The sequence below is a fragment of the Cavia porcellus genome, unplaced genomic scaffold, assembly GCF_034190915.1.
Source record: "Cavia porcellus strain 051 isolate PalLab524CR breed Dunkin Hartley unplaced genomic scaffold, mCavPor4.1 scaffold_23, whole genome shotgun sequence".
In the NCBI taxonomy this organism is placed as follows: Eukaryota; Metazoa; Chordata; class Mammalia; order Rodentia; family Caviidae; genus Cavia; species Cavia porcellus.
Genome location: NW_026947506.1, coordinates 27,904,833 through 27,932,139, shown reverse-complemented (window position 1 = coordinate 27,932,139; position 27,307 = coordinate 27,904,833). Strand labels below are relative to the sequence as shown.

At 42.3% G+C, this 27,307-nt stretch overlaps 1 protein-coding gene across 7 annotated transcripts in view; it reads right to left on the bottom strand.

Annotated features, from left to right (window-relative positions):
* Elmo1 (engulfment and cell motility 1) overlaps positions 1-27,307 on the bottom strand; it is a 531,134-nt gene that overhangs the window by 130,493 nt on the left and 373,334 nt on the right. For all 7 annotated transcript variants that reach the window (XM_063233959.1, XM_063233960.1, XM_063233957.1 and 4 more), the window contains one exon: positions 26,177-26,313. In XM_063233959.1, the coding sequence (XP_063090029.1) occupies positions 26,177-26,313 (137 nt within the window). The remainder of the gene's footprint in view (positions 1-26,176; positions 26,314-27,307) is intronic.

Sequence of the window (27,307 nt, the reverse complement as noted above, 5' to 3'; positions counted from 1 at the left end):
GCCATCTGCTCATCAGTTCCTATCTGGATAAATGAGGACAAGTTCCTTAACATTTTGGGGACTCAATTTCTTCTTCCCAAAATAGATATGAAAATAGCTCTGTTAGGAATGCCCTGAAGATTCACTGAGTGATTAACCTGTTTAATCACTGAATGTATATAGCACCTACAAAATAGGCAGCTTAGCAACTACTGTTGTGACTGATTCTATTCCAATGACTAGGAGAACTGAGAGTTTCTAACATTTGAACTCTCAATACTTGATTTCAAGTATTGGATTCAGCATATTTATTTTCCCTCTGACTTGTGTGGGTGACTCCGATGTGCAATTGAAAAGCTGACAATTCATTTTGTCTTCTCTTTACATTGTCTTTCCAATATGCTCCACATCCTACAAATGCTAAGAGGAGGCAGCGGGAAGAAGTCTTCTTGTTCAGGAATAAACAGAGTATTTACAAAGACACAGTTCTCATTCTGTCACGTGAAAGAACACTTCCAATTCAAATCTCCTAGCTCTGGTTTCATTAATCCTCCAAGCTCAGAAGTCAGAAAAACACTGCGTCCTAGAATCATTTCCAAGACCTTTTTTTTTTTCTCATGATGGAAATAAAGCCCAGGCCCCAGTATGTTAGCTAAAGACTCTGTCTCTGAGCTACATTCCCAGCCCTAAGACTTCTGAATCTGAACAGTAATTGAGGATGCTCTGGACTTCACTGAGGTATCAGTGTCCAGGAGAGGTCAGCAGCTGTTGGAGATGGGGCTACAGTAGTACTTAATGCTCTCATTTCAGAAAAAGTTGATGATCTGAACTCCAGAGTACAATATTCTCCCAGGGCAGGGATTCTATTTTCCTCTGAAATGGTGCATCATCAGGACATTAGAGGTTTATGCAAAGTGTATTTTCCTGGGGGCAGAGAGAAGGTTCACAGCCTTCAGAACATTCTTAAAGAGCTCCACGATCCAAAAATAGGTTATGAAGTACAGTTTTAGATTTTTTTTAAAAAAAATTACTGCTTCCATAAAAGGCTGGTTTCTTTTCTCATTCTTGCCAACAGGTGCCAGTACTTCACTCAAGTAAAGTGACACTACTGGGGAAGAAAAGGAGGCAAAAGAAGGATGGAGACTCACTGTAACGCGTTAACTGTCCTTTAACATGTATCAGTTGCAAACCAGTGTGCCTCAAAATCATGAATGCACTGGGCTGAGACACCGCAGGCACAGTTAGCATGCACACAGCCTCTTCTGGGCAGGTGAGATTCTCTGTGTCACCTATCAACTGGCGCATCTATGGACCAGAGGCCATCCTGCATCTCTGGAAAGGTTTTCAGCTCACAAAGTGGTCCTTCACCTGGCCAAATGACCAACGGTGCCCACAGTTGGGAAATTCTCCTTTGCCCTGCAGCATCAATGCCCCCTCCTCACTAACACAGAGTAAGGGGGTCTCTCTCTGTCTGTCTGTCTGTCTCTCTCTCAAACACTGGTTGTCCTCATCCTATCTTGAGTTGTGGATAGGGGAAACCTTCCTATATGTCTTTTTTCTTTATTGGTTTACCAGAGATCCCCATTTAGGAAACAGCAAACTCCACTCAAGATCCAGAGGAAAGACACAAAACATACTCTCCTATAAAAAAGGACATTTCCCCCCAAAGGACAAAATAATGAATGCAACTATTTCACATGCATTTCTTTCATGATACTGCTTTATCTCCTTTTCCCTCTCTCTATTATTTGAACCTGAATAGGCTGCAAAGCAGATACCAAGTCCTTCTTGCACATAAAATAGAAAATCAGATTTTTATAAAAAGCAACAGTGAAGAAGTCTCAGTAGATAGAGATAGGAGAACTGATCTTGGACAGCGATGGGAACTCGAGTTCAGCTCCCCTCTCTCTGCACACAAGCAGAAAGCAGTATCTTTTCTCTTGTGTTTGGAAGCACCATAACTCCCCTGGAACCCTGTGCACTGGATTTTGTCTTGCCACATACAGTTTAAGTTTACAGCTTGGAGGGTCCCTAAAGGCAAAGAGTTTTCCTTTTTCATGCTGTTTCTCCATTTATAGTCCTGCTTTTGTGCTCTTCCTGTGTCTACCAAACAATACTGAAAATTTCATCGCCAGTGTCAGAAAATTAAACCCCAGGGAGCAGAGCAATAGCTCAGAGCATCCCTTTCCTGGCAAAAAGCCAATACTTAGGTATAACTTTGCAAACCCTCCCTGGCTGTCAGAGGTTTGAAGGGTGCAAAAATCATTTCAAATCATGTTTTTTTGATTGCTAAAACCTTTCTGAAATCACTTCCACTGATCTTCAGAATTAATTTTAAAAACATTTCAGTTTCGAGTCTGGTTGTAAAAAGAAGAAAGAGATATATGACAGGGTTCAGCTGCACATTTCCCAAGCAGAGCAAAGAATCGTGGCACACAGAGAAGAGATGCTTCATGCCGTGCCTGAGAATCTGAAGTGTGTGACAGACAGACCATTGTAATAACATCTCTCTTCACAATGCAAACATCAGCAACACAATCAAGCAGCTCTGCGCTCTGTGCACCTTTCTTTCTTCCAGCAATGCACAGGGTTGACTCTTACTAACTAGGTTTGAAAAGCATTGTCTTACCCAGGAAGATTAAGCAGAAGTCCATTCTTTGCACTAATTTTAACTAGACTACCAATGTCCAAATGTCATGTGCAGTCAACTACAAACCCGATCAGTACCACACAAAGCATGCAGCCTTTTGAACGCAGAGTCTCCTACATCAGGAAACCCTTGAATGCCTGCTCTTCCATTCGCTTTTCCAATTCAGTTTTTTTCCGCAGACAATGGGGCAAAGCTGCACTCAAGCCCAGGCTGCTAATACCCGCGGACAGATGTGTAAGGCTGAGTTTTACTCACCAAGCTGCCACAAGTCCATCTTCCCCAATTACAAACACTGCTTCTAAGCTGCTGCTACCCCAAAGTGACTTAGAGTCGACCCCCAGAAGAACAATGCACTGGAAGCCCAGCCGGTGTCCGAGGAAGCGTGTTCATGAAATAGGTTTCCAGTTGCGCCATGTGAACAGGGACTGGCTGCACACCTCTGACTGCCATCCACTCCAAGTCCGGAGGAATAAGCATGTACCTTTGCTTATGTTTATGGGGCTGGAGCCCAGGGGTGCTCCGATTGGCAGGAGTCGTGGCAGGGCCAGCCAATCAAAGAGAGCCTCCATTTCAGGGAAACTCCTGCTCATTTATTTAGCATCTTCAGAGATCATCCGCTTTTCTGGGAAGAGCTTTTCTCTTCTAGTGTCACCAGGAAAAAGAGAAAAAAATCCCCCCAAACCCAATAGTAACTTCTTTTCTTTTTCAGTGCTCTATGCCCTTTGTCAATAAGCATATAGTTCTCCTTTATGCATCAATATGCCTACTTTTTCTTTCAAAGAACGAACAACATAGGAGGAAGAAAGAGCTGGCGATGGGCTGGAGATAGTTCATATTCATCAGCCTCCACCTTGTTGAGAGACAGCGTGTGGTATGTGTAGGGGGCTGCTTGGGCTCAATAATTACTGATTCTGTTGCCATGGAAACAGACTGGCTGCTAAGGAGTTGGATTCATGCAGAACATCTGCTCCCAGACCCACAATCAAACACAATCTCATCTCTTTCCTTCTTGCTACTTTTATTTGATTGTGAGTCTGCTTGCCTACACCTTCTTCTTTGCATACAGGTTTTGACCAGAAACGCCATGCAGCCGCCTCATTTTGCACACAGGGCATGGACACTAGGGGTGCTCACATCCCTGCCACGCAAGCATGAGAGTGCATCCAGCAGAAGATCCACACTGATTCCCACTCAAGATGGAAATAAACAAATAGCCTCCAGTTAAAATTTACTGAAACTTCTAAAGAATTATTGGGGTGATTTAATTTTTTTTTTCTAACAAGCAATCGTCTTCCAATACAAGTTTGCAATGGTATTCTCAGAGGGCACTATGGTGGGTCCTAGCAAAGCTTTGCATTGAAGTGATTAAATCCAGAAGCTTGTGAAAGATTTGAGAAGCACAAAATCTTTAGGCTCAGCTCTTTCTTGCATTAGCACTTCACAGGAGTGTCCTTCAAATGCCAGGATCTCCCTGGACTTTTCTCTGTCCATTTTTGTTTCCTTCCACTCCTCCTGTTTGCTCTAAATTCTGGGAATTGCCCGTTCAGCACTGATGTCACGGACTCTGTGTGTGCTGCTGTCTTTCTCCTTAGCAGCAGGGGTCGCCACTGAGCAACAGAAGCGGAGTGCCTGGTCTGGTGGGCTGCAAGAGGAGGCTTCTTCAGAAGCCTTAGTTCCTCAGTAGTTGACAGAAAACGGTGAAGTGAAAGAGGCACTAAGATCCTGGCTGAGGTTAAAGAGAAAAGACTCATTTGCTCCACATTATCCATTTTAGCATCATCACAATGTAAAGGGGAAACCTCTTTTCCATAAAGGTTTCTGAGCCTGAGACCATCAGCAGATTTGTGATACAGGACAGGCTTTTTGCAGGGGTGTATGGCTTGACACTTGCAATTGCAGTGAACTATCCATTTACTACACATACTCGCAGCTGCACAAGCAACAATGACCTTGACTTTCCTTTAAGGTTTACATGGTACTTGGTCCAAGTTCAGTTTCTATCCATCTCCTAGTGCTCAGCTCTGGTCCTGATGTTGGACTTCTCCTTTGAGAATCACGACCCTGATATTTCATTCTCTCTCTCTCCTCCCCTTTCTCCTCCTCCTCCTTCTCTTCTCTCTCTGTCTCTCTCTCATATGACACTGCAAATTGAACACAGGGGCTTTTGCCCTGAGTTATATCCCAAGTCTTCTTTTCTCCCTCCTCCTACTTCTTTTTTAAAAAAGAGTCTCCTTACGTCACTTGAGCGGGGACAAATTTACGACCCTCTTGCCTCAGCCTCCCAAAGTGCTGGGATTGCAGGTCATTGCCATTATGTGTGATTATTTTGTTTCTTTATATCACTATGAATTTAGGAAAATCTTTGCTCCCAAGTTCTGCTTTCCTGGCAGCCAACTCCAGTACTGGAAATTTTTCTTAGCTCTTTACAGAACTCCAGGGCTATGGGGTAGCTCAGGTTTTTTTCTCCAACCCTTCTGTAAACCTCCATCCTGACCTGCCAATTCTCCTTCTGCCATTGGGACCCCAATAAACCTTTTACTCACTCCTGGTCTTGAAAACACTCCAAGCACTAGTTTTTATGCAGAACCACGCCATTCTGACCAGGTCAATCAAAATTCAATGTTTTTTTCCCTCAAAAATATTTAATAAGTGTCCACATGTCTACATGGAAGTTGTGCTAGTGTCATAACCCAGCTTAGTCAATAAGATCAGGAAAAGTTTACTGAAGGAAGGGATATTTGAGCCAATAACTAAAGGAAGAATAAAAGGTAATAAAGTGAAAGTTGAGAAAAAAGTGTGTCAGATATAAGGAATAGCAGGCACAAAGGGGCTGTCCTAGCGGGTATGTGGAACCTTGAAAATATGCCAAACATGGAAGATGGGGGAGAATGAATTGGAGGATAATGTGAGACCACACCAGCAGGGTCTCCGCCACCAGGTGAAGGGGTTTGGTTTTTATCCTCCAAGCAACACAATATACTGCAATACTCCATCAGGTGGTCCCTTGCTCCTCAACACACCAGCTCAGACATCCTTCCACTGACTCAGTATAACACGAACAGAGTGCCTGATGGAAGATGTTCATAGTTTGTTGGATCGATCTAGTGAACACCTAGCCATCAATACCTCCGGTAACACTGTAAGTGCTTTACTTGGACTAAGCAATTTAACTCTCACTGCAACCCTGCAAAATATCTTTATTACTCTTACTACACAGACAAGCACATGTTGGTGTAAAGAGGTTAAATAACTTGTCCAAGGTGACAGAGCTGGGATTTGAGCACAGGGATTCTGGTAGCAGAGGGACACCGCTGCCACTATGTATGGAAATTATTTGGAATTCTGAATAAAATGCAGATTCCCGGAAGCCCATAACATCTGTGGTAAACCAGAATCTTGGGGTACAGAATTCAGGAACATTTTCCCAAGGACACCAGAACATTCTTATATACAGCTCTCTCTGTAGGAGAAGCGTTGCTAAGAGATATTTGCATAAAGGAATAAAGGAGTGGAAGACTAACCCTAACTAATCTTTGATGTGTAAAATGATAAAGGGTATTTATTTGAGAATAGGGGTCTCAGCACTCCAAGCTATCACAAAGAATCATGCACATCAGAATAAGGTCCTCTCTGGAATGACTGCAAATCCCTGCTGCGGCACGCAGCTCAGAGTAAGTGAAAGTTGAAAGTGGGTGTCTAACACAGTGTGAGCCTCAGCAGCTGTATGCGTAGAAGGTTTGTAAAGAAGGATAAAAGTTCCTGAAGACTGGGGCTGGGGATTTAGCTCAGCAGCATAAGTGCCTGCCTTGCAAGCAGACAGTTGTGAGTTTGGTCCCTGGTACCGATTAAAAAAGGAAAAAAACAAAACAAAACAAAAAAGTTCCTGAAGACTACATTCACCAGGAACTTGGAGGCAGGTTCAGATCTTCCAGAGATGAAGCTGGTGGACCATGTATTATCATGGACATTGCATAAAACATCACCAGTTTTTTTCAGGTAGCTTTTTTCCTAGAACACATTTTGAAGACAAAATTGCAAGGTAGACAGATGAATGTTGTTTGACCTCCAGTCTGATCCACATTACCTTGTCTACTCAAAAGCTAGTATGCAAGCTCTTTGTTCCACCTAGCTACTCATAGTTTAGTTGTGAAAAATAACCAAACTTCACTGACATTTTTAGGGGGATCATTTTGCACAAAATAACTACAGCTTCTCTGAAAAAACATATATGGAATTTTCCTGTGAAATCTTTGCTATCCAATAGTTTTGTTACTGGGATTGCATATTGGGAGCTCTGGTGAGCTAATTTGGCCTTATTGATTCTTTCCTTTCTAGACTGTTCCCTGAAAAGGAAATACACAAGCTTACAGAGTGCCTGCTGAAACTCAAAAACAAGGAGACTCAGATTTTATTGGTTTTGTCTATTGCCCAGTGCTCGGTAAGGTTCTAAGGACTGATATGAAGGTGTTCTGCATGCACACAGTGGACTTGAACTCCAGAGGCCCAGGTGTATGGTAAGTGGTGTCACGTTCTGTTTCTGAACACACTCAATTTTATTGCATATTGTGTTTGCAGAAGGAAGGGAATCACAGAATAAAACACATGGAAAATTCAAGGGGTACCAATCACACCTCAGTATCTGAATAACAATCAGGAGAAGTCTTTCCACTTCAACTACACAACACAACCCGTGTTCTTTGTTCTGCTCTGGGTAGGTTCCGCCAGTACTGTTGATCCTTCATTTATGCAGGGATAAGTTCAATCTAATGAAATTTTATTACCCTAAATAAATGTGGTTTATTAAATGTATTATTACTAAATCTGATGCAAATCCTATTCCTTTAGAATATTTTTAAATTGCATTCACAAATCACGAATTCTGTTAGGTGATATGTCATGTATTTATTTTTTAGGAGACAAAATAAAATGACTGCTATAGAATGATTTCTAACACTTTTTCCTTAGTCCACTAGAGGCTTCCCCCAAGAACAGCTTTTACATAAGCACTTGAGGAAATTCCATTCACCTCACTGCAGATGAGGAGCATGAATAGCTAACCCCTCCATTTACTAAATCTTGGCTTTAAACAGGGGTCATGGTTATGTCGGTGGCCCCCAGGCCTCATGCCTTTGCATTATGCATTTGTGATTGGTTCATTGTCTAGCGCTTGGATTGGGGGTATGAGTGCTACACCGGCCTAGGGGTGGAGCCAGGATGTGATGTAATGGCAGGAAGAAGGTGTGCCTCTCTCTCTCCCTGGTTTCCGCTTGCTGTTTGCAGTTGCCATGAACTGTGGCCCCACCATGCCACCCTGCCTTGGAGCCAACTGAGTACAGACTGAAACCTTCAAAAACTGTAAGAAATAAACCTTTTCTTTCCCAACTTTGGGCATCAGGTATTTTGTCTCAACGATGAGTAAAAAGTAACTAAGACAATAAGGTCACTTCCGCATCTGGACATCCATCCCATCATGATGTATGTTGGTCACAGCTCATGGCGTTGCTATGGTGCATGCTACTCTCGGTTTGGTTGGTTCAATGCTATCCACAGGTCACGAGAGTCAAACTGAATTTGAAGGCATTCTTACTCAGTAGGGTGCGTGTGGTAGCAGGTTTACCTGCAGCATCTTTATCTTTATAAGGCATCTCTCAAAGGCCTATACATACACACGCCTCTGTCTCTGTCTCTGTCTGTCTATCTGTCTCTGACTTCAATTCTGTAAGAGAACCAACGTCAGTTCAGGCTGGACCAGACCATATTTCCTAAAGATGTGAGGTCTGAAGTGTAGACTACCCTCCATGGTCAGAGGTGTGGTTTCTATTAATTTGATTCAGCTGCTTTATTTCATTCCAGAGACACCAGAGAGAGAGTTTTCTAATCAACTGAGCTGACCATATACAGTTATCTCTGGTCCATCTACGTAGTGAATTTTTAAAACCAAAACACACACTAAAACCTAAATTAAATGTGGTTAAGATAATTTTTATGTATCTTTTTCTCCCCAAGGAAACATAATCAATATTGTACACAGAGATATCTGTACACATAAACAGCTGCTTCTCTCTTTTCTACTTTGATGGAGAGATGATCTTAAGCATAACATACAAAGCCTGCTACATTATCTTCTATGCTCCAAGATGCTAAACTACCTGTAGCTGGTCTGGGTATTTGTGGAAGCACAGAAGAAACAGTGTGCTTATCATGGATCAATTTTTACATGGAGGCCCAAACAAGGTAGGCATCCTGTTTCCAGTCACCAGGAGTCTCTGTGGGGCATAGGAAGCAGCACACAGCTACAAAACCTCAGAGCTCCTCGAGCAAGCAACTGGACCAGGCTGTAAGACTCAGTCATGAACTACAAGGCATTAATGTGAAGCTTTTTATTTCCTGGCACTTTGCTGTATTTGTGTTGCCCACAAAAATACCTGGAATAAAAGCAAATCCTACAAACACTGTGAGGTAAAGCCAGATCTACAGAATACAAACCCATGTGTAAACTGATCTCCAAATCATACATTTCTTCCTCCCCGATCCAGGCGCTAACTTCTGACAGGTGACCATGATTTGCTTTAATAGGGTTAGAAGGTCACAATCTGGAAGTCCTTGAACCATAACAGATTTGACCAGAAGGAATGGGCTGACTTGAATGGCATGTGGAAACCAGGAGAGAAGGCCAGCATGATGTGTGTCTGATCATCCTGACTGCCTTCGAAGAGATAATTGGTGAAATTCTGAAAACTTATCATCTTGCCAATTCAATTTTCCAAATATAACAAGGAAATGCATTCCAGAATTACAGGCTGATGAAATATCATGCCAAAAGGAAAAATGAAAATGCCAAAATTCTCAGCTCGTTCGTGCCAAGCATGTCCATGGGCAATATGGTGGCAAAAACTACGAGACCAACAGCAGGGGATGCTTTGGTTAGTGCCAAATGGGAAACAGCTTCTTCACCATTAGGGAAAGGGACACTTCTGAGCTGGCATCGCATCTTTCCTGGCTTTCAGATCTAATTAATAATAATTCCACCTCTCCTAATTCTGAAAAGCTACTTCCCCACACAAATAATTCTATCCTTCTAGGGAAAACATTGGTTTCTTTTTGGTATTCTCAACTTGAAGGCTAATTTCATCAAAGTTCGTAGACATTAAATCCATGGAGTACCATGTTTTTGTCACTGGATAAGCATTAGATGCTACTCCTTTCTTTGCTTTTTCTGCTCTCAGATTTATAGGTACTTTTGCAGACCAAAAAGCTCAAAGGAGGCTGGCAGTGTATCTCAGTAGTAGAGCACTTGCCTCTAGCATGCACAAGGCCTGGGTTTGCTATCCAGCACAGTCTCTGTCTTCTGAACATTCCAGTTGCAGACTTTCACAGGTGTACTGCTATTAGACTCACATTGTTGGCTTATGAACATATCTGACTTGCAAACAATTCTCCTGGAACAGAACTCATTAGTAAGCTAAGGACTTATTGTACTAGGGAAAAAGAGCGGGGCATAGGTAACCTATGTATCTTGGTCATCTCCAGGAATTACACTACAGCAGGACATGTTAAACCAAGGATGAGGGAGGCAGGCAGCGTGTGCTGTACAAGACAGAAACCAAACTATCAGTGAACAAGAAGACTTAGTTCACCTCTGCAAGCATGGAGGAAGAATAGGCTATCAGTTTTACCAAGACCATTCCAGAGAGGTCACATTCTGAGATGTGGAGGAGGGAAGGCAAGCCAGAGGGGCTTTCAGGAGATTTGTACAAGGCCATAAATGGACACACAAGGTGAGCACACTCTCAGGACCAAAGGACCACAAAGGACTACCATGTGCAATTTTACAAATCATACTGTTAAAACCCAGTTATGTTTACTTTGTCCTTTTGTAAATAAATTGGCTACTAAAAGCCCATCATATTATAGCTGTGCACCAAGTGTTTTCAAGAATATCACTAACAACTGCTTTTGTCTCATTAAGAAAACCAACTGAAGAGTGTGATTGGGCATAGCAGACATCACTGCCACGGCAAGGACAGGTGTGGTGTTCTTAAACCCAGTCTGTCCATATCAACAGCCTGTAAGAGCCAGCTTGCTTCAAACTGTCCTTGATCTCCTTGCAGTAACAGGAAACTGAAATGTGAACCATGACTTCTAGGCAAATAACAGTGACAGGTTATTCCCTCAGAGAATAAGCTCTACAATCTAATTTGTGCCTAAATTAGATTCAGATAAAATACAATCTTAATTTATTGCTCTGCTTCTTTAAGCCATGAATTTGAGAGTCAGTTTAATAATATGAAAATTGACCTTAAGGGCAATCACTAATCTATAAATATGCCATGCAAAAGTATTCCCTTGCTCCCACCAAGTCACCCTAAGGCTAGTATGAAACTGTTTCCAAAATGAATTGCCTACATGTCATAGTTTAGATCTAAAATGCTCCCCCAAAACTCTCTTGTGTTTGGAAAGTGGTTGGGTAAAGGAAGTGCATAGCCGAATAGGCGGCTCCTGCTTGGAGGAAGATCACTGGGGGTATGAAGTGGAAGGGTGTATTTTTCTCCCCAGCTCTTCCCTCCTCTATCTGCTTCCTGGCTATCATGAGACAAGCAACTATTCTCTGCCAGTCCCTTCCACCATGCCATTTCTGCCTTGCAGCCAGCTGACCATTGACTGAACCCACTGTAAAATGTGACCCAAATACCTCTCCTCCTTTAAGATGTGAGTATCAGATGTTTCATCACAGAAAGAAGAGTGACTGATACTTTAAAGTTCTCAGAACATAAGTGAAAATTGGAAAGCAAATCTTTCAATCACCTGTGTTGGTACATGAGTAAACATGCTTTCTTGGCTTGCTTCTGTTCCAGGGAAATCTATTATGTATTAGACCACTCAAGTGGTTCTGTACTTACTGTGAATGAACAAATTTCATAGGACAGTCTAGTTTAGAAGTGAACAATTTGTGCCTATTCATTAAAGTATTACTTAGGAACTGCCTATAATGTAGTTTTACATGTTGCTCAAGTTTCTTTCACAAATACAGCTTTAAGATCCAGAAAGTTCTAAACTTTCTGCTTCTTAAACATTCTAGTCATGTATTCTGTCGTATTTCAGGTCTTTCCCAGAAGACTCTTCCACTCACCTTGTTAGCTCTGACTCACACATAAAAGCTCTCTGAAATAAAGTTTTGTTTATATGTAATGCTTTCTTTGGATTACAGTAGTTTCTTTGTTCATGAATGCTTTTGTATGCAAGCAATTTGTTTCACAAACAGAAGCTTCTGGCAAAATTTTGTTTTTGTTTGCAAAGTCTGCATCGAGTGACAAACACGACTACAGCTATCTTTCCCACATGAACATGAACATAGCCATCTTTTCCAGAATTGTGGACTGAATTAAATTTGTGAACTGAGTTACCCAGGTATTTCCAAGGTACGTGTCTTTGCCATTATACATGTCAGGATATTGTGAAGCCACTTTTTTCCACAACCGTGTTCAATACTGGAAATGCAACAGAGCTGATTAAAACAACATGAGTAATCCCATTTCTAGATGTCTCTGGTACCTTATTCAGACAGATGAAGTCCTAGTGCAAGCCTTTAACTCTAGGCACGTTGCAAAAGCTTCCTGAGTACTTCTCTATTGTTTAGGCCTATCTTGTGGATGAAGTCATGGATACAGATATCTGAAAACATCTTTGTGACTCATTCTGGTTGTCTCCTATCCTTCCCTCTTCCTCCCCCTGCAATCCCAGCCCAGGAGGGAGGAGGCAGGTCTGGAAAGCTTGTCTGCCCATTCCCTCCCTTTAGAAACCCTGTTCACAGACAGTGCAGGTGCTGGGCCCCATTCAGTCTGTCTTTTATCAAGGATGTCACATCTACTCCGAACTTCCTTCTAGTTAATGAGTCTTCCTTGAATCCAGGCACAGAGGGCTTTTGCTCCTAGTACCAGCCAACTTCAGGCTAAGGTGCTCAGCCCTGGCAGAGCTAGGATAGCTGGCCCAAAATCAGGTTTTATTCCAAGGAGTCGACAATTTTCTCCTGGGTTTTAACACAGAGGCCCAAGATCTAGGGAATTCCCCAGACCAGCACCACTGACTTGACTACAACCTAAGGATAGGAACGATTTGGGTACATTTTTAGGCTGAAAGGATAAAAGTTGAGAGGAAAATAAGCAAGAAGGTGTAAGAGATGACAGATTTACTTTACAATTTTTTGACGTCTATCGTATTCATCAGAACAAGGATTCATAAGAATGTGACTTTTTTCCAGTCTTAAACTTAGAACAAATAAATGACTCCCCTTCACTTCCACGTGTGTCTTAGAAATCACATATTTTAGGGAGCTGGGGTGCAGCTCAGAGGTAGACAGCTTGCCTAGCATGTGTGAAGCAAGTTCCACCCCCAGCACCCCACACACAAAAGCAACAAACAAACAAAACACAGCCAAATCATGTGCACATTACTGCATTCTAGCCATATTCCTCTCCTCTTTGTTATAGTTTTGTTTATCTTTAATTTTTTTTCTACATTTAACACTAGTACAGAAACAGTGATGGTTCCTTCATGTCTCTCATGTGTCTGTGCAGTGTGCCCTTTGTACCTGTATTCCCTGTGCTTGTATATCTGTCACACGTGTACCTGTGATGTGATTTGAAAGCCTCGTAAGTTTTTACAGAGAGAAGGTGTCCAGCATGGTCTAAGTTCTGAAAAGAAGGCGAAATAAAACTGAGACTTGAAACCGTGTATCAGAGGTCAACCTTGACTTTGTCATAACTGGTAGTTTTTGTGGCTAAAGTGGTTTTCAAAAATTGACAATATATTTTAGTGCACTTTGGAGTCACATACAAGGTTCTTCTGGTGCTGAGCTGCATTTCTAGGAGGGGCAGAAGACAGCCCACAGGGATTATCAGATGAAAGGGAGAGGAGGCGAACAGGGCAGCTATATGGAGAAGTCTGATTTGGAGGGAACAGGAGCACACAAAGGGTCAAGAAAGTTAATTATTTGTTCTTTAAAATGCAGACTTCAGTGTGTTCCATGTGGATGAGGTAATATTATGGACAGGACGAGATAGAGGAAGTAAGGTTTAGAAATGATAATTATCCCATGAAGCAGAGACCCAGAGTCAGCCAGGAGGGACCAAATTCCAACTATTATGGAAGAACTACTGTGTATGATTGGGGTCTCCAGGGGCACAGCCTTTGTTTAAGAGGTGCATAACACTGGTTTATGCAGAGAGTTACAAACTCATGCTCGGTGTGGGTGCTATGTGATTTCTCACCATTTCCCATCCAGAAGTGGCCGAACACTTTAGACACATTAGGATGAGACACACAGCACTGCTAGTTTTGAAACTGAGAACATGCTTGTACCTTATATTGGTTTATTTAACTCCCATAACAACTAAGGCTAATTTTTTTTAATAGATGAAGAGAGTGAGGAGCAGGACAGGTTAATTATCCAGCAAGGTGAGGGTGCAGCTAGGGTTTAAGCCTTATTCGTTGGGTCTAGAGTCAGTGCTCCTTGGCTATTCAAATTGACTGCACTTTTTTTAAAAATAAGTGAACAGAATATAAGGGTATGCAAAGAGAAATAGGTACTGTGAATAGCAGAGCTTGTGGTTATGATTGTACATAATGCACAGTTCTAAAGGTGAACAGTTTGAAATTACATGTGGTCAGAAAAAATTGCCAAATATTAGCAATGTCATACAGTTCTGTCTAATTCCTTTCTTGTGAATCCCCAGATCCCTCTGCTGGTTCCTTCACCATAAGTCAATAGGGGACAAAATCCAAGGCTGTATCTATGAGGGCTTCAAGTCTCCTTTATCAGCCAACCCTGCCCTCATGCGTTTTATAACCTGAGATTGTAATGAACACAAAATTCTGATAAACTGAATCCAATAAACATTGATATCTTTTACTCAGAGTCTCATTTCTCTGAGACATGCACAAGTGAATTCCCATTTATCTGAAAAAAATCCAACTCGGTCTCACTCTCTGTGTGGCTGGGGCTTGGGACCAAATACTGTGTCCACTCAGTGTCCTGAGCATAATCAAACCAGCCAACGTGCTTTCTTAAGAGCACCACATGTCCATTTTAAATATCCATGTTACCACGATAAATGCATATTAATAGGAATGGTATCTCCTCCCCTTTCCTACTTCTGCTTTAAGAGCACAGAGCGGCCAGGGAGCTTTCGGACAGAATTCCATGCTCTGTGACTCACAAAATGGAAATCTGGCATTCTATGCCAATGACATTTCCTTCAGAGGCAGCTCAAGCGGCAAAAAGCCATATGCCATCCACTTTGGATCCAGCCAAGCCACGCAAACGGATATGCGAAAGAGAAATAAGGGAATTGGTGCCCAGAGCAGTTCTAGGGAGTTGCTTCCCTCCGTCTTCAAACATAATCACTGTGGCAAGGGCTCAGTCTTCTTGTTTTTATGATGCTCTTGAGAGAGTACGAGTCTTTCCTCTAATTAAAGAGAATTTGGGGAGGTCAAGGTAAAATATAAAGGGTCATTTTTGTGAACAGCATGATATGCTTATGGTGGTGATCAGAGGGGCCTGTTACGTGGAGACAAGCTTTGTGAGTCCACCTGGGGAGGGGAGAGTCACCTGAGCGGCTCAGACAGCCTGAAGCTGCATGCATCCCTTGCACTAGGAAGTCTCTAGACGGCCGTCCAGGGCAAGGACAAGTACCACTGCTGATAGCATCTCCTTCCCTAGCCTGGAAACAAGACAGTGGGGAAATAGAGAGCCCCCGTCCTGCCAGGGTATGTGGGTTAGACACACCTAAGAGTGAGAGAACAAATGAACAGAACCAAGAGACAAAACAGAGGAATTTTTTAAAACTAGGAGCTGCCCAGAAAAGGGGAATTCATTTTCCTTTGCACTGGTTCAAGGTAATTACTCTTGCATTTTTCTTAAGCAATGAAAAGTAGGCAGGGATGTGTGCACACTTGTAATCCCAGCACTCTGGGTGGCAGAGGCAGAAGGATCACAAGCTCAAGCTCAGCCCAGTAACTTAGTGAGGTCCTGTCTCAACACAAAAAACAAAAAAACCTGATAGGGATGTAACTCAGTGTGAAGGCCTTGGGTCCAATCCCCCGTATCACAAAAAATGGTAAATCTATTTGTAACTTTCTCAAAGTATTTATAACTTCTTCAAAGCATGTGAAGGAATGCTGGTGAACCAATGCTGAAGTGATTTTCAATAAGGTTTTTTTTTTGTCTTTTTCCTGTTGGTACCGGGGATCAAACTCATGACTGCCTACTTGCTAGTCAGGCGCTTATGCCGCTGAGCTAAAACTCCAGCCCCAAATTTTCAATAAGGTTTTTGCATTTGAGGAAAGAATACTCCTTTTCTCAGTAGAACTTAAAAACAGGACTATGAGACCCAGGAATTGAGCCACAGAAACCATCTCATATTTAAGCTTCACAAATTAATTCAGATATTGGCAACCTGGATTATTCTGAATGAATGAATTAGAAATTTTGGTCATTTATTCATTCAATGTTCAATCTAAGGGAATTGAGCAGATACCAATTAAAAAGCGTTTGAGGAATCCTGCAACATAAAAGTCTTTACTTGAATGACATACTGCTTCAATTTGGAAGAAGAAACTTATAAATAAACAACTACTATAAATCTAGGAGATATTTTCCAAAAGAAATTTTGCATTCTCTTCTGTAGGGGCTGAGGTGCAAAATTTCATACTGAATGGAAGGGAAATGGTAACCATCTCACAAAGGTGGCACTGCTGCAAAATCCTAAAGGATAAGCAGAATTTCAACAGGCAGATGGGAGAAGACAGTTCTGGCAAAGGGAACGAGCATGAGCTAATGGCTGAGATGTGAAAGCATTATAGCACATCCAAGAAATGGTGGGTACTGAGACAGTGTTCACAGAACCAACGATGGGTGCAGGGAAAGACATGGAGTGAAGCAGGAAAGCTATGTTAGACTAATTAAGGAGAAAGCAGAATATTTTGCAAACTCCATGAAACCTTCTGAGTCATACAATGGACAACAACAGAAGATTAAAGTCAGAATGATACGACCAGATCTCTGTCAGAGAATACTTGAAAGTGAAAAGATTTCAAAGCTGATGGCTAGGTTAGTGCAACAGTTGATATCTTCCGCAGTTATTCCCATACTAATGCTGTGTAACAAACAATCCTGAGAGTTAAGCAGTTATTTTCATAGTCCCAGTGCCTATTTCAATGTATAATTCTGTGGACTAAGAAGGAAAAACTGTGCCTTATCTGTCTCACTCTCAGACCTCACTAAGAGAACAGTGGTGATCCAGGGTCTTTCAATCATAAGATGATGACTGAAACACAAGAAGTAGGCAAATGATATCAAGACTGTTCACTTCACATCCATGCACACCCGCTGGTGCAAACAAGTCAGTCAGCCATGTCAAATGTCAAAGGCTGAGGCAGAGATGTTTCACCCCCTGAGGTCATGCCGAGGACATGAAAATATGCTTCCACCACAGAGCTGGAGGACTGTGGCTATCTGTGAGGTGAGAGCAGAGCAGGGCTGAAATCAAGGTAATGATGAGAAGGCAAAGGACCATGCAGTGGTTGCAGTTACTCTGGCCAGTGACTGATTTCACACGGAGAGGCCAATCTTTAAGTTTCCAAACAGAAACTGGCTAGACAGCTAGCTGCAGGAAGAGACCATCTTGTCCTGTCACCTGTATATTTCCACCCCAGCCACCATGGCTGATGAGCTTCTGACACAAATAAAGGGTTGTGGAAAGAAAGGACAACATTGGAAGTGCTGCTTAGAGAGAGACTCTGTTAACCGAGATGCACACAGTGATGTGGCCATGCTGTTTGCGTGAGGGATGATGGGGGACAGTGACTTTGAGTACCTTCTAAACCCCAGGCACAATGCTGGGTTCTAGGATTACAACAAATGCATGACTCTACTCTTGCAGAGCCTGTGAGCTTCAGTTCATGGTGTAAGTTCAAGGAGAGAAGAGCTCACAGGGACAGAGTAAAGGGAGCACTTCAGGGGCCCTGGAGGAAGACACTGCCAAAAGTGACAGCTGCAGGCTTAAAGACACTGTTGGGTCAGTTGTGAGAAGGATATTGAGTTAACTTCCCTCCTGCACAGATTCACCGAGCACCAGTTATTACTTTTAATTTTATGAGAATAGCAGCCAAACACATCGAAGCAATGAAAGAGAAGGGAGAAGAAACTAGCAATGTAGAATCCTCATCTCTTGAATTCAAGTTTTAATGTTGTCTTTCTGCTTTTAGTGATGATCACAGAAGTGCTGGGAAAACTGCCCTCAAATTTAGCCTGATTTTGATCACTCATCCTGCCTCTCACCCTTTGTCCCTGCTCTAACCTGTCTGAGTCGGTGGCTTTGCTGTATGCTTGGTGATGGAGCAGGCTGACCACTGCACAGGCTGAACAAGGCAGATCAGTGTCTTAGCTCCTGCTTGACAAAGTGAGGGTGGATAATCTTAATCCATAATCTGCTGATCAGGGGTAAAAGCATGATTTAAAAAAACAACAAAACAGGCACACAGACATAAGCCATTCAGACTAGCAGTTGAATATATTATTTTTTTTTTTTGTACCAGGAATTGAACTCAGGATCTCATGCTTGCTAGGCATATACTGAGACGATGAGCTAAATCTCCAGCCTATATGTGACAAAGGAAGTTTGGAAAGCTCACTTGGGATTTCTAACTTCTCCTTGCTCTTGTTTAGAGTCTTTGCAAATGGGTGAGGTGCTACTCTTTCATGGGTACTATGTGCTCTGCAGTCCGTCCTCCCTTAGGACACGCATTCTGTTTCAGATGTGCATTTTCAACCTCTTGTTTAACATAACTTCCTTTGCAATGGCAAGATATGTGCTGTATTTCCTTTTACATAAATGAGAACTTGGATTGCATGAGACGCCACTTAATGCTCCCTTCTTAGCTAAACAATTGTAATTCCTATTTGCCCTTTAATTTAAAATGTCTGAGTCTCATTATGCTTTATTTAAAATGTAGGTAATTTCTTTTTAATTGGGCATATAATAATAAAATGGTTTGTACCATTATCAAATCCCTCATATAATCCACAATGGAATGTGGAATTCAGGTCATAAGAACCTGTTAACAACTTTGTACAAAATCCCTAAGTGCAGTCTATAAAACAGACATAAGTTGCAGAAGTCCTTGGGTAGTTATGTAAAGCAGTTAACTGGGAAAGCAGTCACTACTGTCATGTTCGGGGATAGTCAGAAATTGATCCAAGGGATGGTGTTTACCTTGCCATCCTGCAGAAGAGCCTGCCACTTATTTCCTATTCCTAACAATCAAGTGTGAACTTAGCACATGGGACACATGCGAAGAAAGATAAGCAGGCCCCAGAGAGACTACAGAAGTGAGAAGAACTCTATGCCAGAGCTCAGTCACAAAGGAACAACCAAAAAATATATTTGCTAATGTCGGGCTTAATCAATTATTCATGACAGTCACTCATGGTAAAACAGAATGGCGCAAATGCTCTAGTTACAGAGAATTTCCAGAAACCAAAACATGTTAGCAATGACTTCAGTCAACCAAAGGTCACAGTTAAGGTTTTAACAGATTTGAAACAGTTTCAGAACTTTTATGGCAACAGCATGAATAGGGTTAACAACACCTAAGTCTCTGTGGATGAACTCAGGGTCCTTGAATGTCCCTAGTTAATGTGAAGTCAGGGCGCAGGCAACTGGAAGTGGACAATTGTCATGTCAGTCTGGTGGCCGTCATAAAAGGAGCTCGGCCCTGTGCAGCTAGAACCAGAAGCTTGTCCATCTTGCCTGAAACCCTTTGGCATTAGCACTTCCCCACCCTTTCAGGGACAATGAGAATCTTGTGTCACCTAATCTTGGTCTAGCTCAACATTACTGGTGACTCAGGTTGGTGCCAATCTGCTTGAACTCAGCAGTTGGTCTGATTAAAGCCAAAAGGGTACAGAACCATCTTGCTCAGGGGTCATTTCTTTTGTCCCTACTTCACTGATGAGGACTCTAAAGCTGACAGGCTAGTCCTTGCACAAGGTCATTCACGTGGAAGGGAGGACCTGGGCTCTTCATTTTCACTGTATCAGTGCCAACTCACCTGCAGGACATCTGCCAGCAGGTGGGGAGGAGGGACCTCCTAACCAGGTTCCAAACAAAAATACTCCCTCACCCAAGAGTCTGTTTACACTGTGGCCAGAATCTCATCCTGGACCAAACTGAACTTCAGTAGATTTCCACACTAAAGAAGTAGATATTCCAGCTATCATCTTGAGAAGTCACAGCAGCAAATTACACTGCACAGTCAAGTGCAAAGTGTATCTATCCAATTTAGGTTTTTTCTGTTGGGCTTAGCACGTATCATTTGTATACATCCATTTGCAAAATGAGCCTCTGAAAGCCTCTTCTTCACTATGGCAGTGAGAAATACTATTGTTTTCATTATTGCCACTACTCTATACAGATGAGAAGGTACTTGGTGGTTAAGGAACAGGCTGAAGGTCACTCCCTTGTGGAGATCTTGCTGGTAATGGCACCAGGTCCTCCTCCTGCCTCTCAGCCTTGATTGTCCAATGCAGGTAGAGATCTCATCCCTAGGAGCACAAAAATGCTTCTTGGAGGAGCAGTAAGACTCATGTTTTAAGCAAAGCTCAGCCTATGTATATCACAAGATAAGACACTATACTGGAATAAAGGCTTCACAAAGAAGGTTATAGGGCGACAGCATTATCTAAAGAGGTTCCTTAGTGGTTGGTGATACAGAAGAGATGGAAAAACACTGCCCTGCACCACAGTGGCCCCTGACTTGGGTCCCATGTCACCTGTTTTAATACACTGGGATCTCCTTAAATAAAGAGATGGTGAAAAAAAATGTTGGCAAAATCACTCTCAGTCTGTTTGCTGTACTTAGATAGTATTAATTGTTACCATGAGGCCCACTGGGGACATGTCTTAATTGTAACCTAATGGAAAGTTCCACGCCTATGAATACAGCTAAAAACACCTTAAGCGAATAGCTTAAACACATGCACACATGCAACCATTTGCTATGCACTCAGTGGGAAACATGAAAGGAAAAATAAATCTATTCATACAGTGTGTCTGCCACTAGAAAAGATTTGCCTGCCTGTGTGGCAAACCCAAAGACCTGTGTGACATATGAAAAGTCTTTTGAATAAATACTAGTTAATGGGCTAGACAGCTGAAAAATGGCTCACCTCACTGCACCACACATTAGCGCTCTTTAAGAGACTTCTCCACTACTTAAATATTCATGTTTCAATTAAAACGTACACCTACTTTATTAGCCACACCAGGCCAAGTTCAGATCAATAACAGCAGCACTAGATGGAATTCTAATGAAGATAAACAATGCTGAGTCCTCCAAGCTCCCCCTGGGCATGAACACACAAAGCTTCCTTTCATAACTTGCTCTTAGATATTTTACAGTCACCTGCCTCATGCAAATGAGATTCATGTTTATTCATGGCGAGAGTTACAGACCACCTTTCATTCCCCAGGCCAGCTCTGCGAACCAACACAGCCCTGTCTGCATTGCTGCTATCAAGTTGAGCTGGCCTAGGAGCTGGCCTTGAATATATGATTGTCCCTGAAAACATTACACAGAAAGTCAGCAAGCTGCAAGCAGTTGGAAGAGCAAACATCTCTCTATTTTCATTCATTCTCTGCCTTTAAAGTTTCAAACATAACTCCCTTTCTATACCAAATTACAATCCGCTCCATGTGGCTCGTTGGTGGTTATTTTGGGTGGATAAACTTCCAGGGGAATTCTCAGGATGCCTCCTTCTGGCCTGTTCTCCAATTCTGCCTAATTGAGATTTTTCTCCCATTGACTCGGAAGGAGCTCACAGCCTGGCCGGGGCAGCTGTGTCTTTGTTGGGCTTGGATTCTCCCAGTGCGCAGCCTCTGCTATTTTAATCGGAGATGGTTTCTCATCGGCGAGCCTGAGATTTTACCCTCTATCATGTGTGCTCAGCTTATTATGCCACTGTAAGAAAGTACCAAAATAGCCCTTTCACGCTAAACTAATGACATTTTCCAAACCACTCACCTTTTCAATTTTGGTTGTTTGAACGTCTGTCAAAGTATGTGATCTTGGTTATCAATGTTGGTTTTGATTAGATCTAAAAGGACACTTAGGCTATGAACAAATACTTTGATGATTTCTAAGACGGTTCAGCCATTTCTGGACAGCTCTAGGCAAGTAGGTTGGAAAGGCCTTAAATCTCATCAGCCACTAAGTATGTGAGAATCACGGGACAGGCTGATAAGTAGGCTGCTACCCTTGGGAAACAAAAGTACCTAATAAAGTTGTCTGAAGGGAGACTGCCAAAAGTCATAAAATTTTCAGCATAGAGCCTATTTTGCCCGTTAAATGGGTTATTAAATCAATCCAGAACTTAATGTGGGGCTCATAGACAGCTATACTTTTTCTTTTTAACATAATGGACCAAACAAGAAAGTCTTCTTTTGGAAGGGGTAATCGATACACATTCCACAGACAGGATTTATCTTATGAATGCAAAAAGAAAACTTTAAAACTGCATAGGATGTTTTATGTGTTCAAAGCAGCTTACAATTCTTACTTCAATTTAATGTGACATACCACTGCAGGAGAGGGTGATGGGACAATTGTCTGTAATTTTTACTTTTAATTAATAATTGGACATAGAGCTCTTAAGTAGAAAAACAAGGGTTAGAACCTGTTTCATATGGATCAAAAGACATATAACTCCATCAGTGCATGTGATTCCTGCTAGCTAGTGGTGATACGTGCTGCCTGTGTTACTCATGGTAATTCTATACAGACAAGCCATTTCCCAGCGATCAAATCTGCCTCAGTAAAACTATTCATTGATAGCTTTGCTCCTCAACTATGATACTGATGCAAAACACAACTGGGTACTGGAGTAACAGACTCCATGTGACAATCATGCACAAGTAAGGTTGAGAAACTGCACACTAATACACGCAGGCCATTGTTACAATCTTCAAAGTGGAGTAGTCCCCACACAACTGTCACATGTTCCCGTCAGCTTGAACCATCTGACATCCATGCATCACTGGCCCTCTGGGTGGCATGTACCACCTGGTGGGACTGTCCCATGCTGCCTGATGGGACAATCATGCATGTAACACTGGTGATTTGGAGCTAGGGCAGCGAGACACATGAGTTATGGTCTCACCGTGAATATGTTAAATGAGACTTCTGTGCCTGAAATAACTGATCACAGTGTCTTTTTTCCGACCCTGCTTAAAAAAAGAGAAGGTTTTAATAAAATGCTTATGGGGCCACTTACATGCAGAGGTAACCAGTTACAGTTTAGCTTTTCTCTAATGCCTATAAAAATGAACAATGCCTACTGTAAACTATTGGTAATAAAAGGCAAAAACATAGAATACATACTCAATGGCCTGAATCAATGGATTATTCTACAGACTGCTATATTAAGAAACTGAAAGTACTTTTCAAGGCATAAATATTTTAATCACTCTCCAATTCCACTTCTCTTATATAAATAAAAAAATATTCCATCTGCTGCTTCCTAAGCCCAGAAGAGCAGAAGACAGCTGCTTTTCCAAACATTCTCTTCCAGCAGTGGCATAACTACCAAGCACCAGATGCCCACAAAGCAAGGCGGGTGGCAGGAGCTATTCTCGCCTCTCAAAGAAACTGGTGTAATTTTCTGGGTCAATTAAACCTTCGAATTGAGGTGTGCTGCTTCTCCAGGGAAGAACCCAGGAAGGTAGACAGCCGGCCCTCTCCTAGAGCCCTGGGTCTCAGGATTGAAAATTAAATCCGCCTTCTCTGCTCTGCAAAGTGGACAGAACCTGAGATGGTGTCCAAGAAAGTTCAAAGGGACTTATATCTCATATTGGGCTCTTTTAAGATATTTCTGAATTCGAATTTAAACAGTCTTATGGAACAAGAAAATGCGTTAGACCTACCAGGAACTCCAAACCCACATTTGTTACTAAATTCAATCTCCTCTGCTACCAAGTTAATAACACGAAGTAAAGTGAACTGATTTCAATTTCAACACTTCTCTCTTCTTCAATTTATTATCAGGTAAAGCAGGACAGCAGGTGATAGGTAGGCAGCAGGAAAAATCAGAATGTCTGAACTAGCGGTTCTCACACAGGGCCCTCCTTGTTAAAAAACGCTATTGGAAGCAGAACAGGGACATAAAAGAAAAGAATATAAACATATTTGTGTTCAAGTAGCCACTAGCAAAATTATATGTCTGGGAATACATCTACCAGCAGAAAAAAACACAAAAGACTCACCAGTCTATAGCTCATTACTTTAAATTGTTATGCCAGCCTAAAAGTCAAACCCACATTATGGTGGGCAAAATCATGACCTCCATGGATGTCCACATTATATCCTTATGAAGTGGGAGCTTGTTACATTTTTATGACAAATGGAGATTTAGGTTGCAGGTGGAATTAAGATCTCTATCCACTGTCCTTAGGAGAAGGTGATTATCCTGGATTATCCACGTTCAAGGTAATCATTTTCAAAGGTCTTAAAATTAGAAGACCAGGGAAGCAGAGGGACGAGGTTGATGGGATGTGATGTGGGAAGGATTGAACCTGCAGGTGCTGGCTTTGAAGATGGATAAAAAAGGCACAAAGGAAAGCAGAGGCACCTTGAAGTTGGAAAACCAAAGAAACAGATTCTCCTTCAGTCTGCAAAACGAAACACAGCTCTGCCCAAACCTTGGTTTTAGCGCCCTGAAACGCATTTTTGGCTTCTGAACTCTGGAACTGTAAGATAGTAACATTGCATATCTAAGCTGCTAGGTTTGTGGTGCTTTGTTACCAGAAAGTGAATATGTATGTGATAAAAATGTGTATACCTGATGTATTTTGCTGGTCAAGGAAAAAAGGCAAATGTAGCAAAAATACGTAATGCACAAAACTAAATTTCCTCCTCTTTCCTATCCCATCCCTGGCTCTGACAATGCCAGAGTAGGTGGCGCAGTGCGATCTGCTACACTGGAGGGGCAGGGGTCCCTGTGCACACAGCTCGGCACTTGCAGCACAGAGTTGGGCTGCTGGACAGCAAAGTGACCAGAGTCACTTTTAAACATTATTGATCTCCATTACCTCTCTCCCTCTCTTGCTCTCTCCCCCTCATCTTGATTGTACAAAGGCCTCCTCTCTCCTAGAGACAATTTGCACCTGAATTGCACAACACCATCTCTCAGCATCAAGACAAGCACACAGGGGATGTGGCAGGTGTAATGACAGGGATTAAGAGGTTTCTCTCCTCTGCCTTCCTTGAGTAAGACTCAGCTCCAAATCAGAGCTCTCCATGAGGGTCACTAGGCAGAGTCTATCTCCCTGAATTCAGTCCATGGTGCATCACACACAGAAAGACAGCCAGATAGCTGAGAGGGATCAGCATCTGTGCTTCCGCAAGGGCAGGGGAAGTCATTACGGGCAGCTCAACAGTCAGGTGAGGCCTGACCAAAGTTTCGCTCCTTTTTCTAACTTTCCTTCTTTTCAACCAATATTGCTTCAAGATGCTACGAATCAGAAGGACAGCAGAAAATAAGAAGAGATGTCAGTTCGGAGAGAAGGTGACAGTAAGGCAATGACCAGAATAGTAAGTACACTAAAATTCAGATGCTGTTTCAGGCACCAAACGCAGAGCCTCAGTACCACTGTGAGACCAGACCCTTAGACCCCTATAGATGGTCATGTCCTTTAGCACCAAGGGACTGGGCTCTGTTGATGGAGTCAACTTCTCCAGAGCCATATCCCCAGGCATATTCAAGGTACCAAAGACTATGCCTGATCAACCCTATAACCAGTCATTAGCCATCACATTATTACTGATCAAACCTTTATAGAAGGATAGAAGTTTCATCCTTTAAAGCATAGGCTATGATTCTTTTGAGTAGATCAATAGTTTTCTTTTTACCAGAAATTTACATATATATGGAAATGGAAAAGCCACACTCATGTGAGACTTTATCACATAGAAAACCAAAAGACAACCCCATTCAAAAGATCTAATGTTTACTATAACCAAGAAATGTTGTGCCTAAACATATTCAATTTCCTGAAAGAGATCTTTAATTTCAATGAAAATTCTTTTTGACACAACATAGGGCAGATCATCTCAATACATTTATATTGCACAATGAAAGCAATGGGTCACCCAGCACTGTCCTCCTCTGGGCCAGTGTCCTGCACAAGCAGAGTGGAGACATCTTTCCCAATGATCCTGCAGTACTGACAAGGGACCCCAAGTTAATACCATGAAGAAAGAAGTTCATCTGGATAAAGTTCCCGAGAAAGAGTCCCTGCTGGCAGCTTAGACAAAAGGAACAATCTTTCTCCCAGAATTTCCCTAGAGATCACTTCCATATTGGAAACAACCTAAAACAGCACTTCTTGCTTCTCTCACGCTGGCAACCACCTGCTACAGGCAGCTGAGGGACCATGGCACAGACATGAGGATGTCACCCCTTGGATGACTCAGGGAGCGTCTGCCCCACTTTACCTTGTTGAAGTCTTCTGAAGTCGCCCTCATTTCCTTCCAGGTCTTGTTCAGGAGCTGGATGCAGATGCAGAAAAACTCCTCGAAGGATCTGTCGTGAGTGAAGAACATCGGGTGGAAGTCATTGCAGGTCTCGCTGGCTGGAGGAAAGAGATGGAAAACAAGGAGGCGTTTTAAAACAGGGAAATCAGAGGCCACAGTCACAAGATGATGCCCCAAAGACAGGTGGCATCTTTGCCATCTTTGCTTAAGCAAACAAAGAAAAGGCATTCTGCAAAAGCAACTAAAGGACAGTTTTCCTAAAAAATAAAAGTTCAAAGTCAGATGGCCAGACCTGCCTGTAAACACATATAATTTTGGGAAAGAGATCGGTTTCTTACTAGAGCAGAACCTGACCCTGATGGCTGCTGGTGCTGAAGATGAACTCTCTGTCTGTTTATCAGATCCTATAAAAACTATTCCGAGTGCCCCTTAGGCACAGCTCCTCCTGCACCCTTAATGTGCCTTTTCTTTACTCTATAGTTCAACCCAACTTTGAATCTGAGATTATTCCTCTGGGGAGCTTGTAGGGCACTGAGCAGGGGATAATGAAGATCATTAACCATCTGATGTCAGTAACCATGTGTTTTACACTCCCAGGCATGGATGGCTGGCCGACGGGGCAAATTGAATAGCTCTCTGAGGGATGAGACCCACTGCCTAAGCTAGAGGTGCTGTCACCCCTCCTCTTCCTCCTCAGCAACCCAGCACCCAGTTATTCCTTGCATCCCAGCCATTTGCCAGACTTATACCTTGACAGCCCTTTATAGACATGACATCTCATCTGAGCTTTGCTGTGATCCTTCATAAGGTCATAAACATTAAGGATGAGGATTTGAACATTTAGGATGAGGACATGATGGAGCCAAGGGATGAGGTTTTTTGACACCTCCAGAATAGTATTCTAAGTGTTTTCAAAAAGAAAAATAGATAAAGTGTGACCAAAATATACTAAAGTAAAGTTTTAAATTAAAAATTCATTACAATAAAAGACACATTGGTAAGAGTTCCTCCAAAGTTTTTCCTCTCACTCTGGACATACTTATTCCATCTTTCTAGCCAACTTTCTGAAGCGGTCCTGGAAGGCCTCTTTAG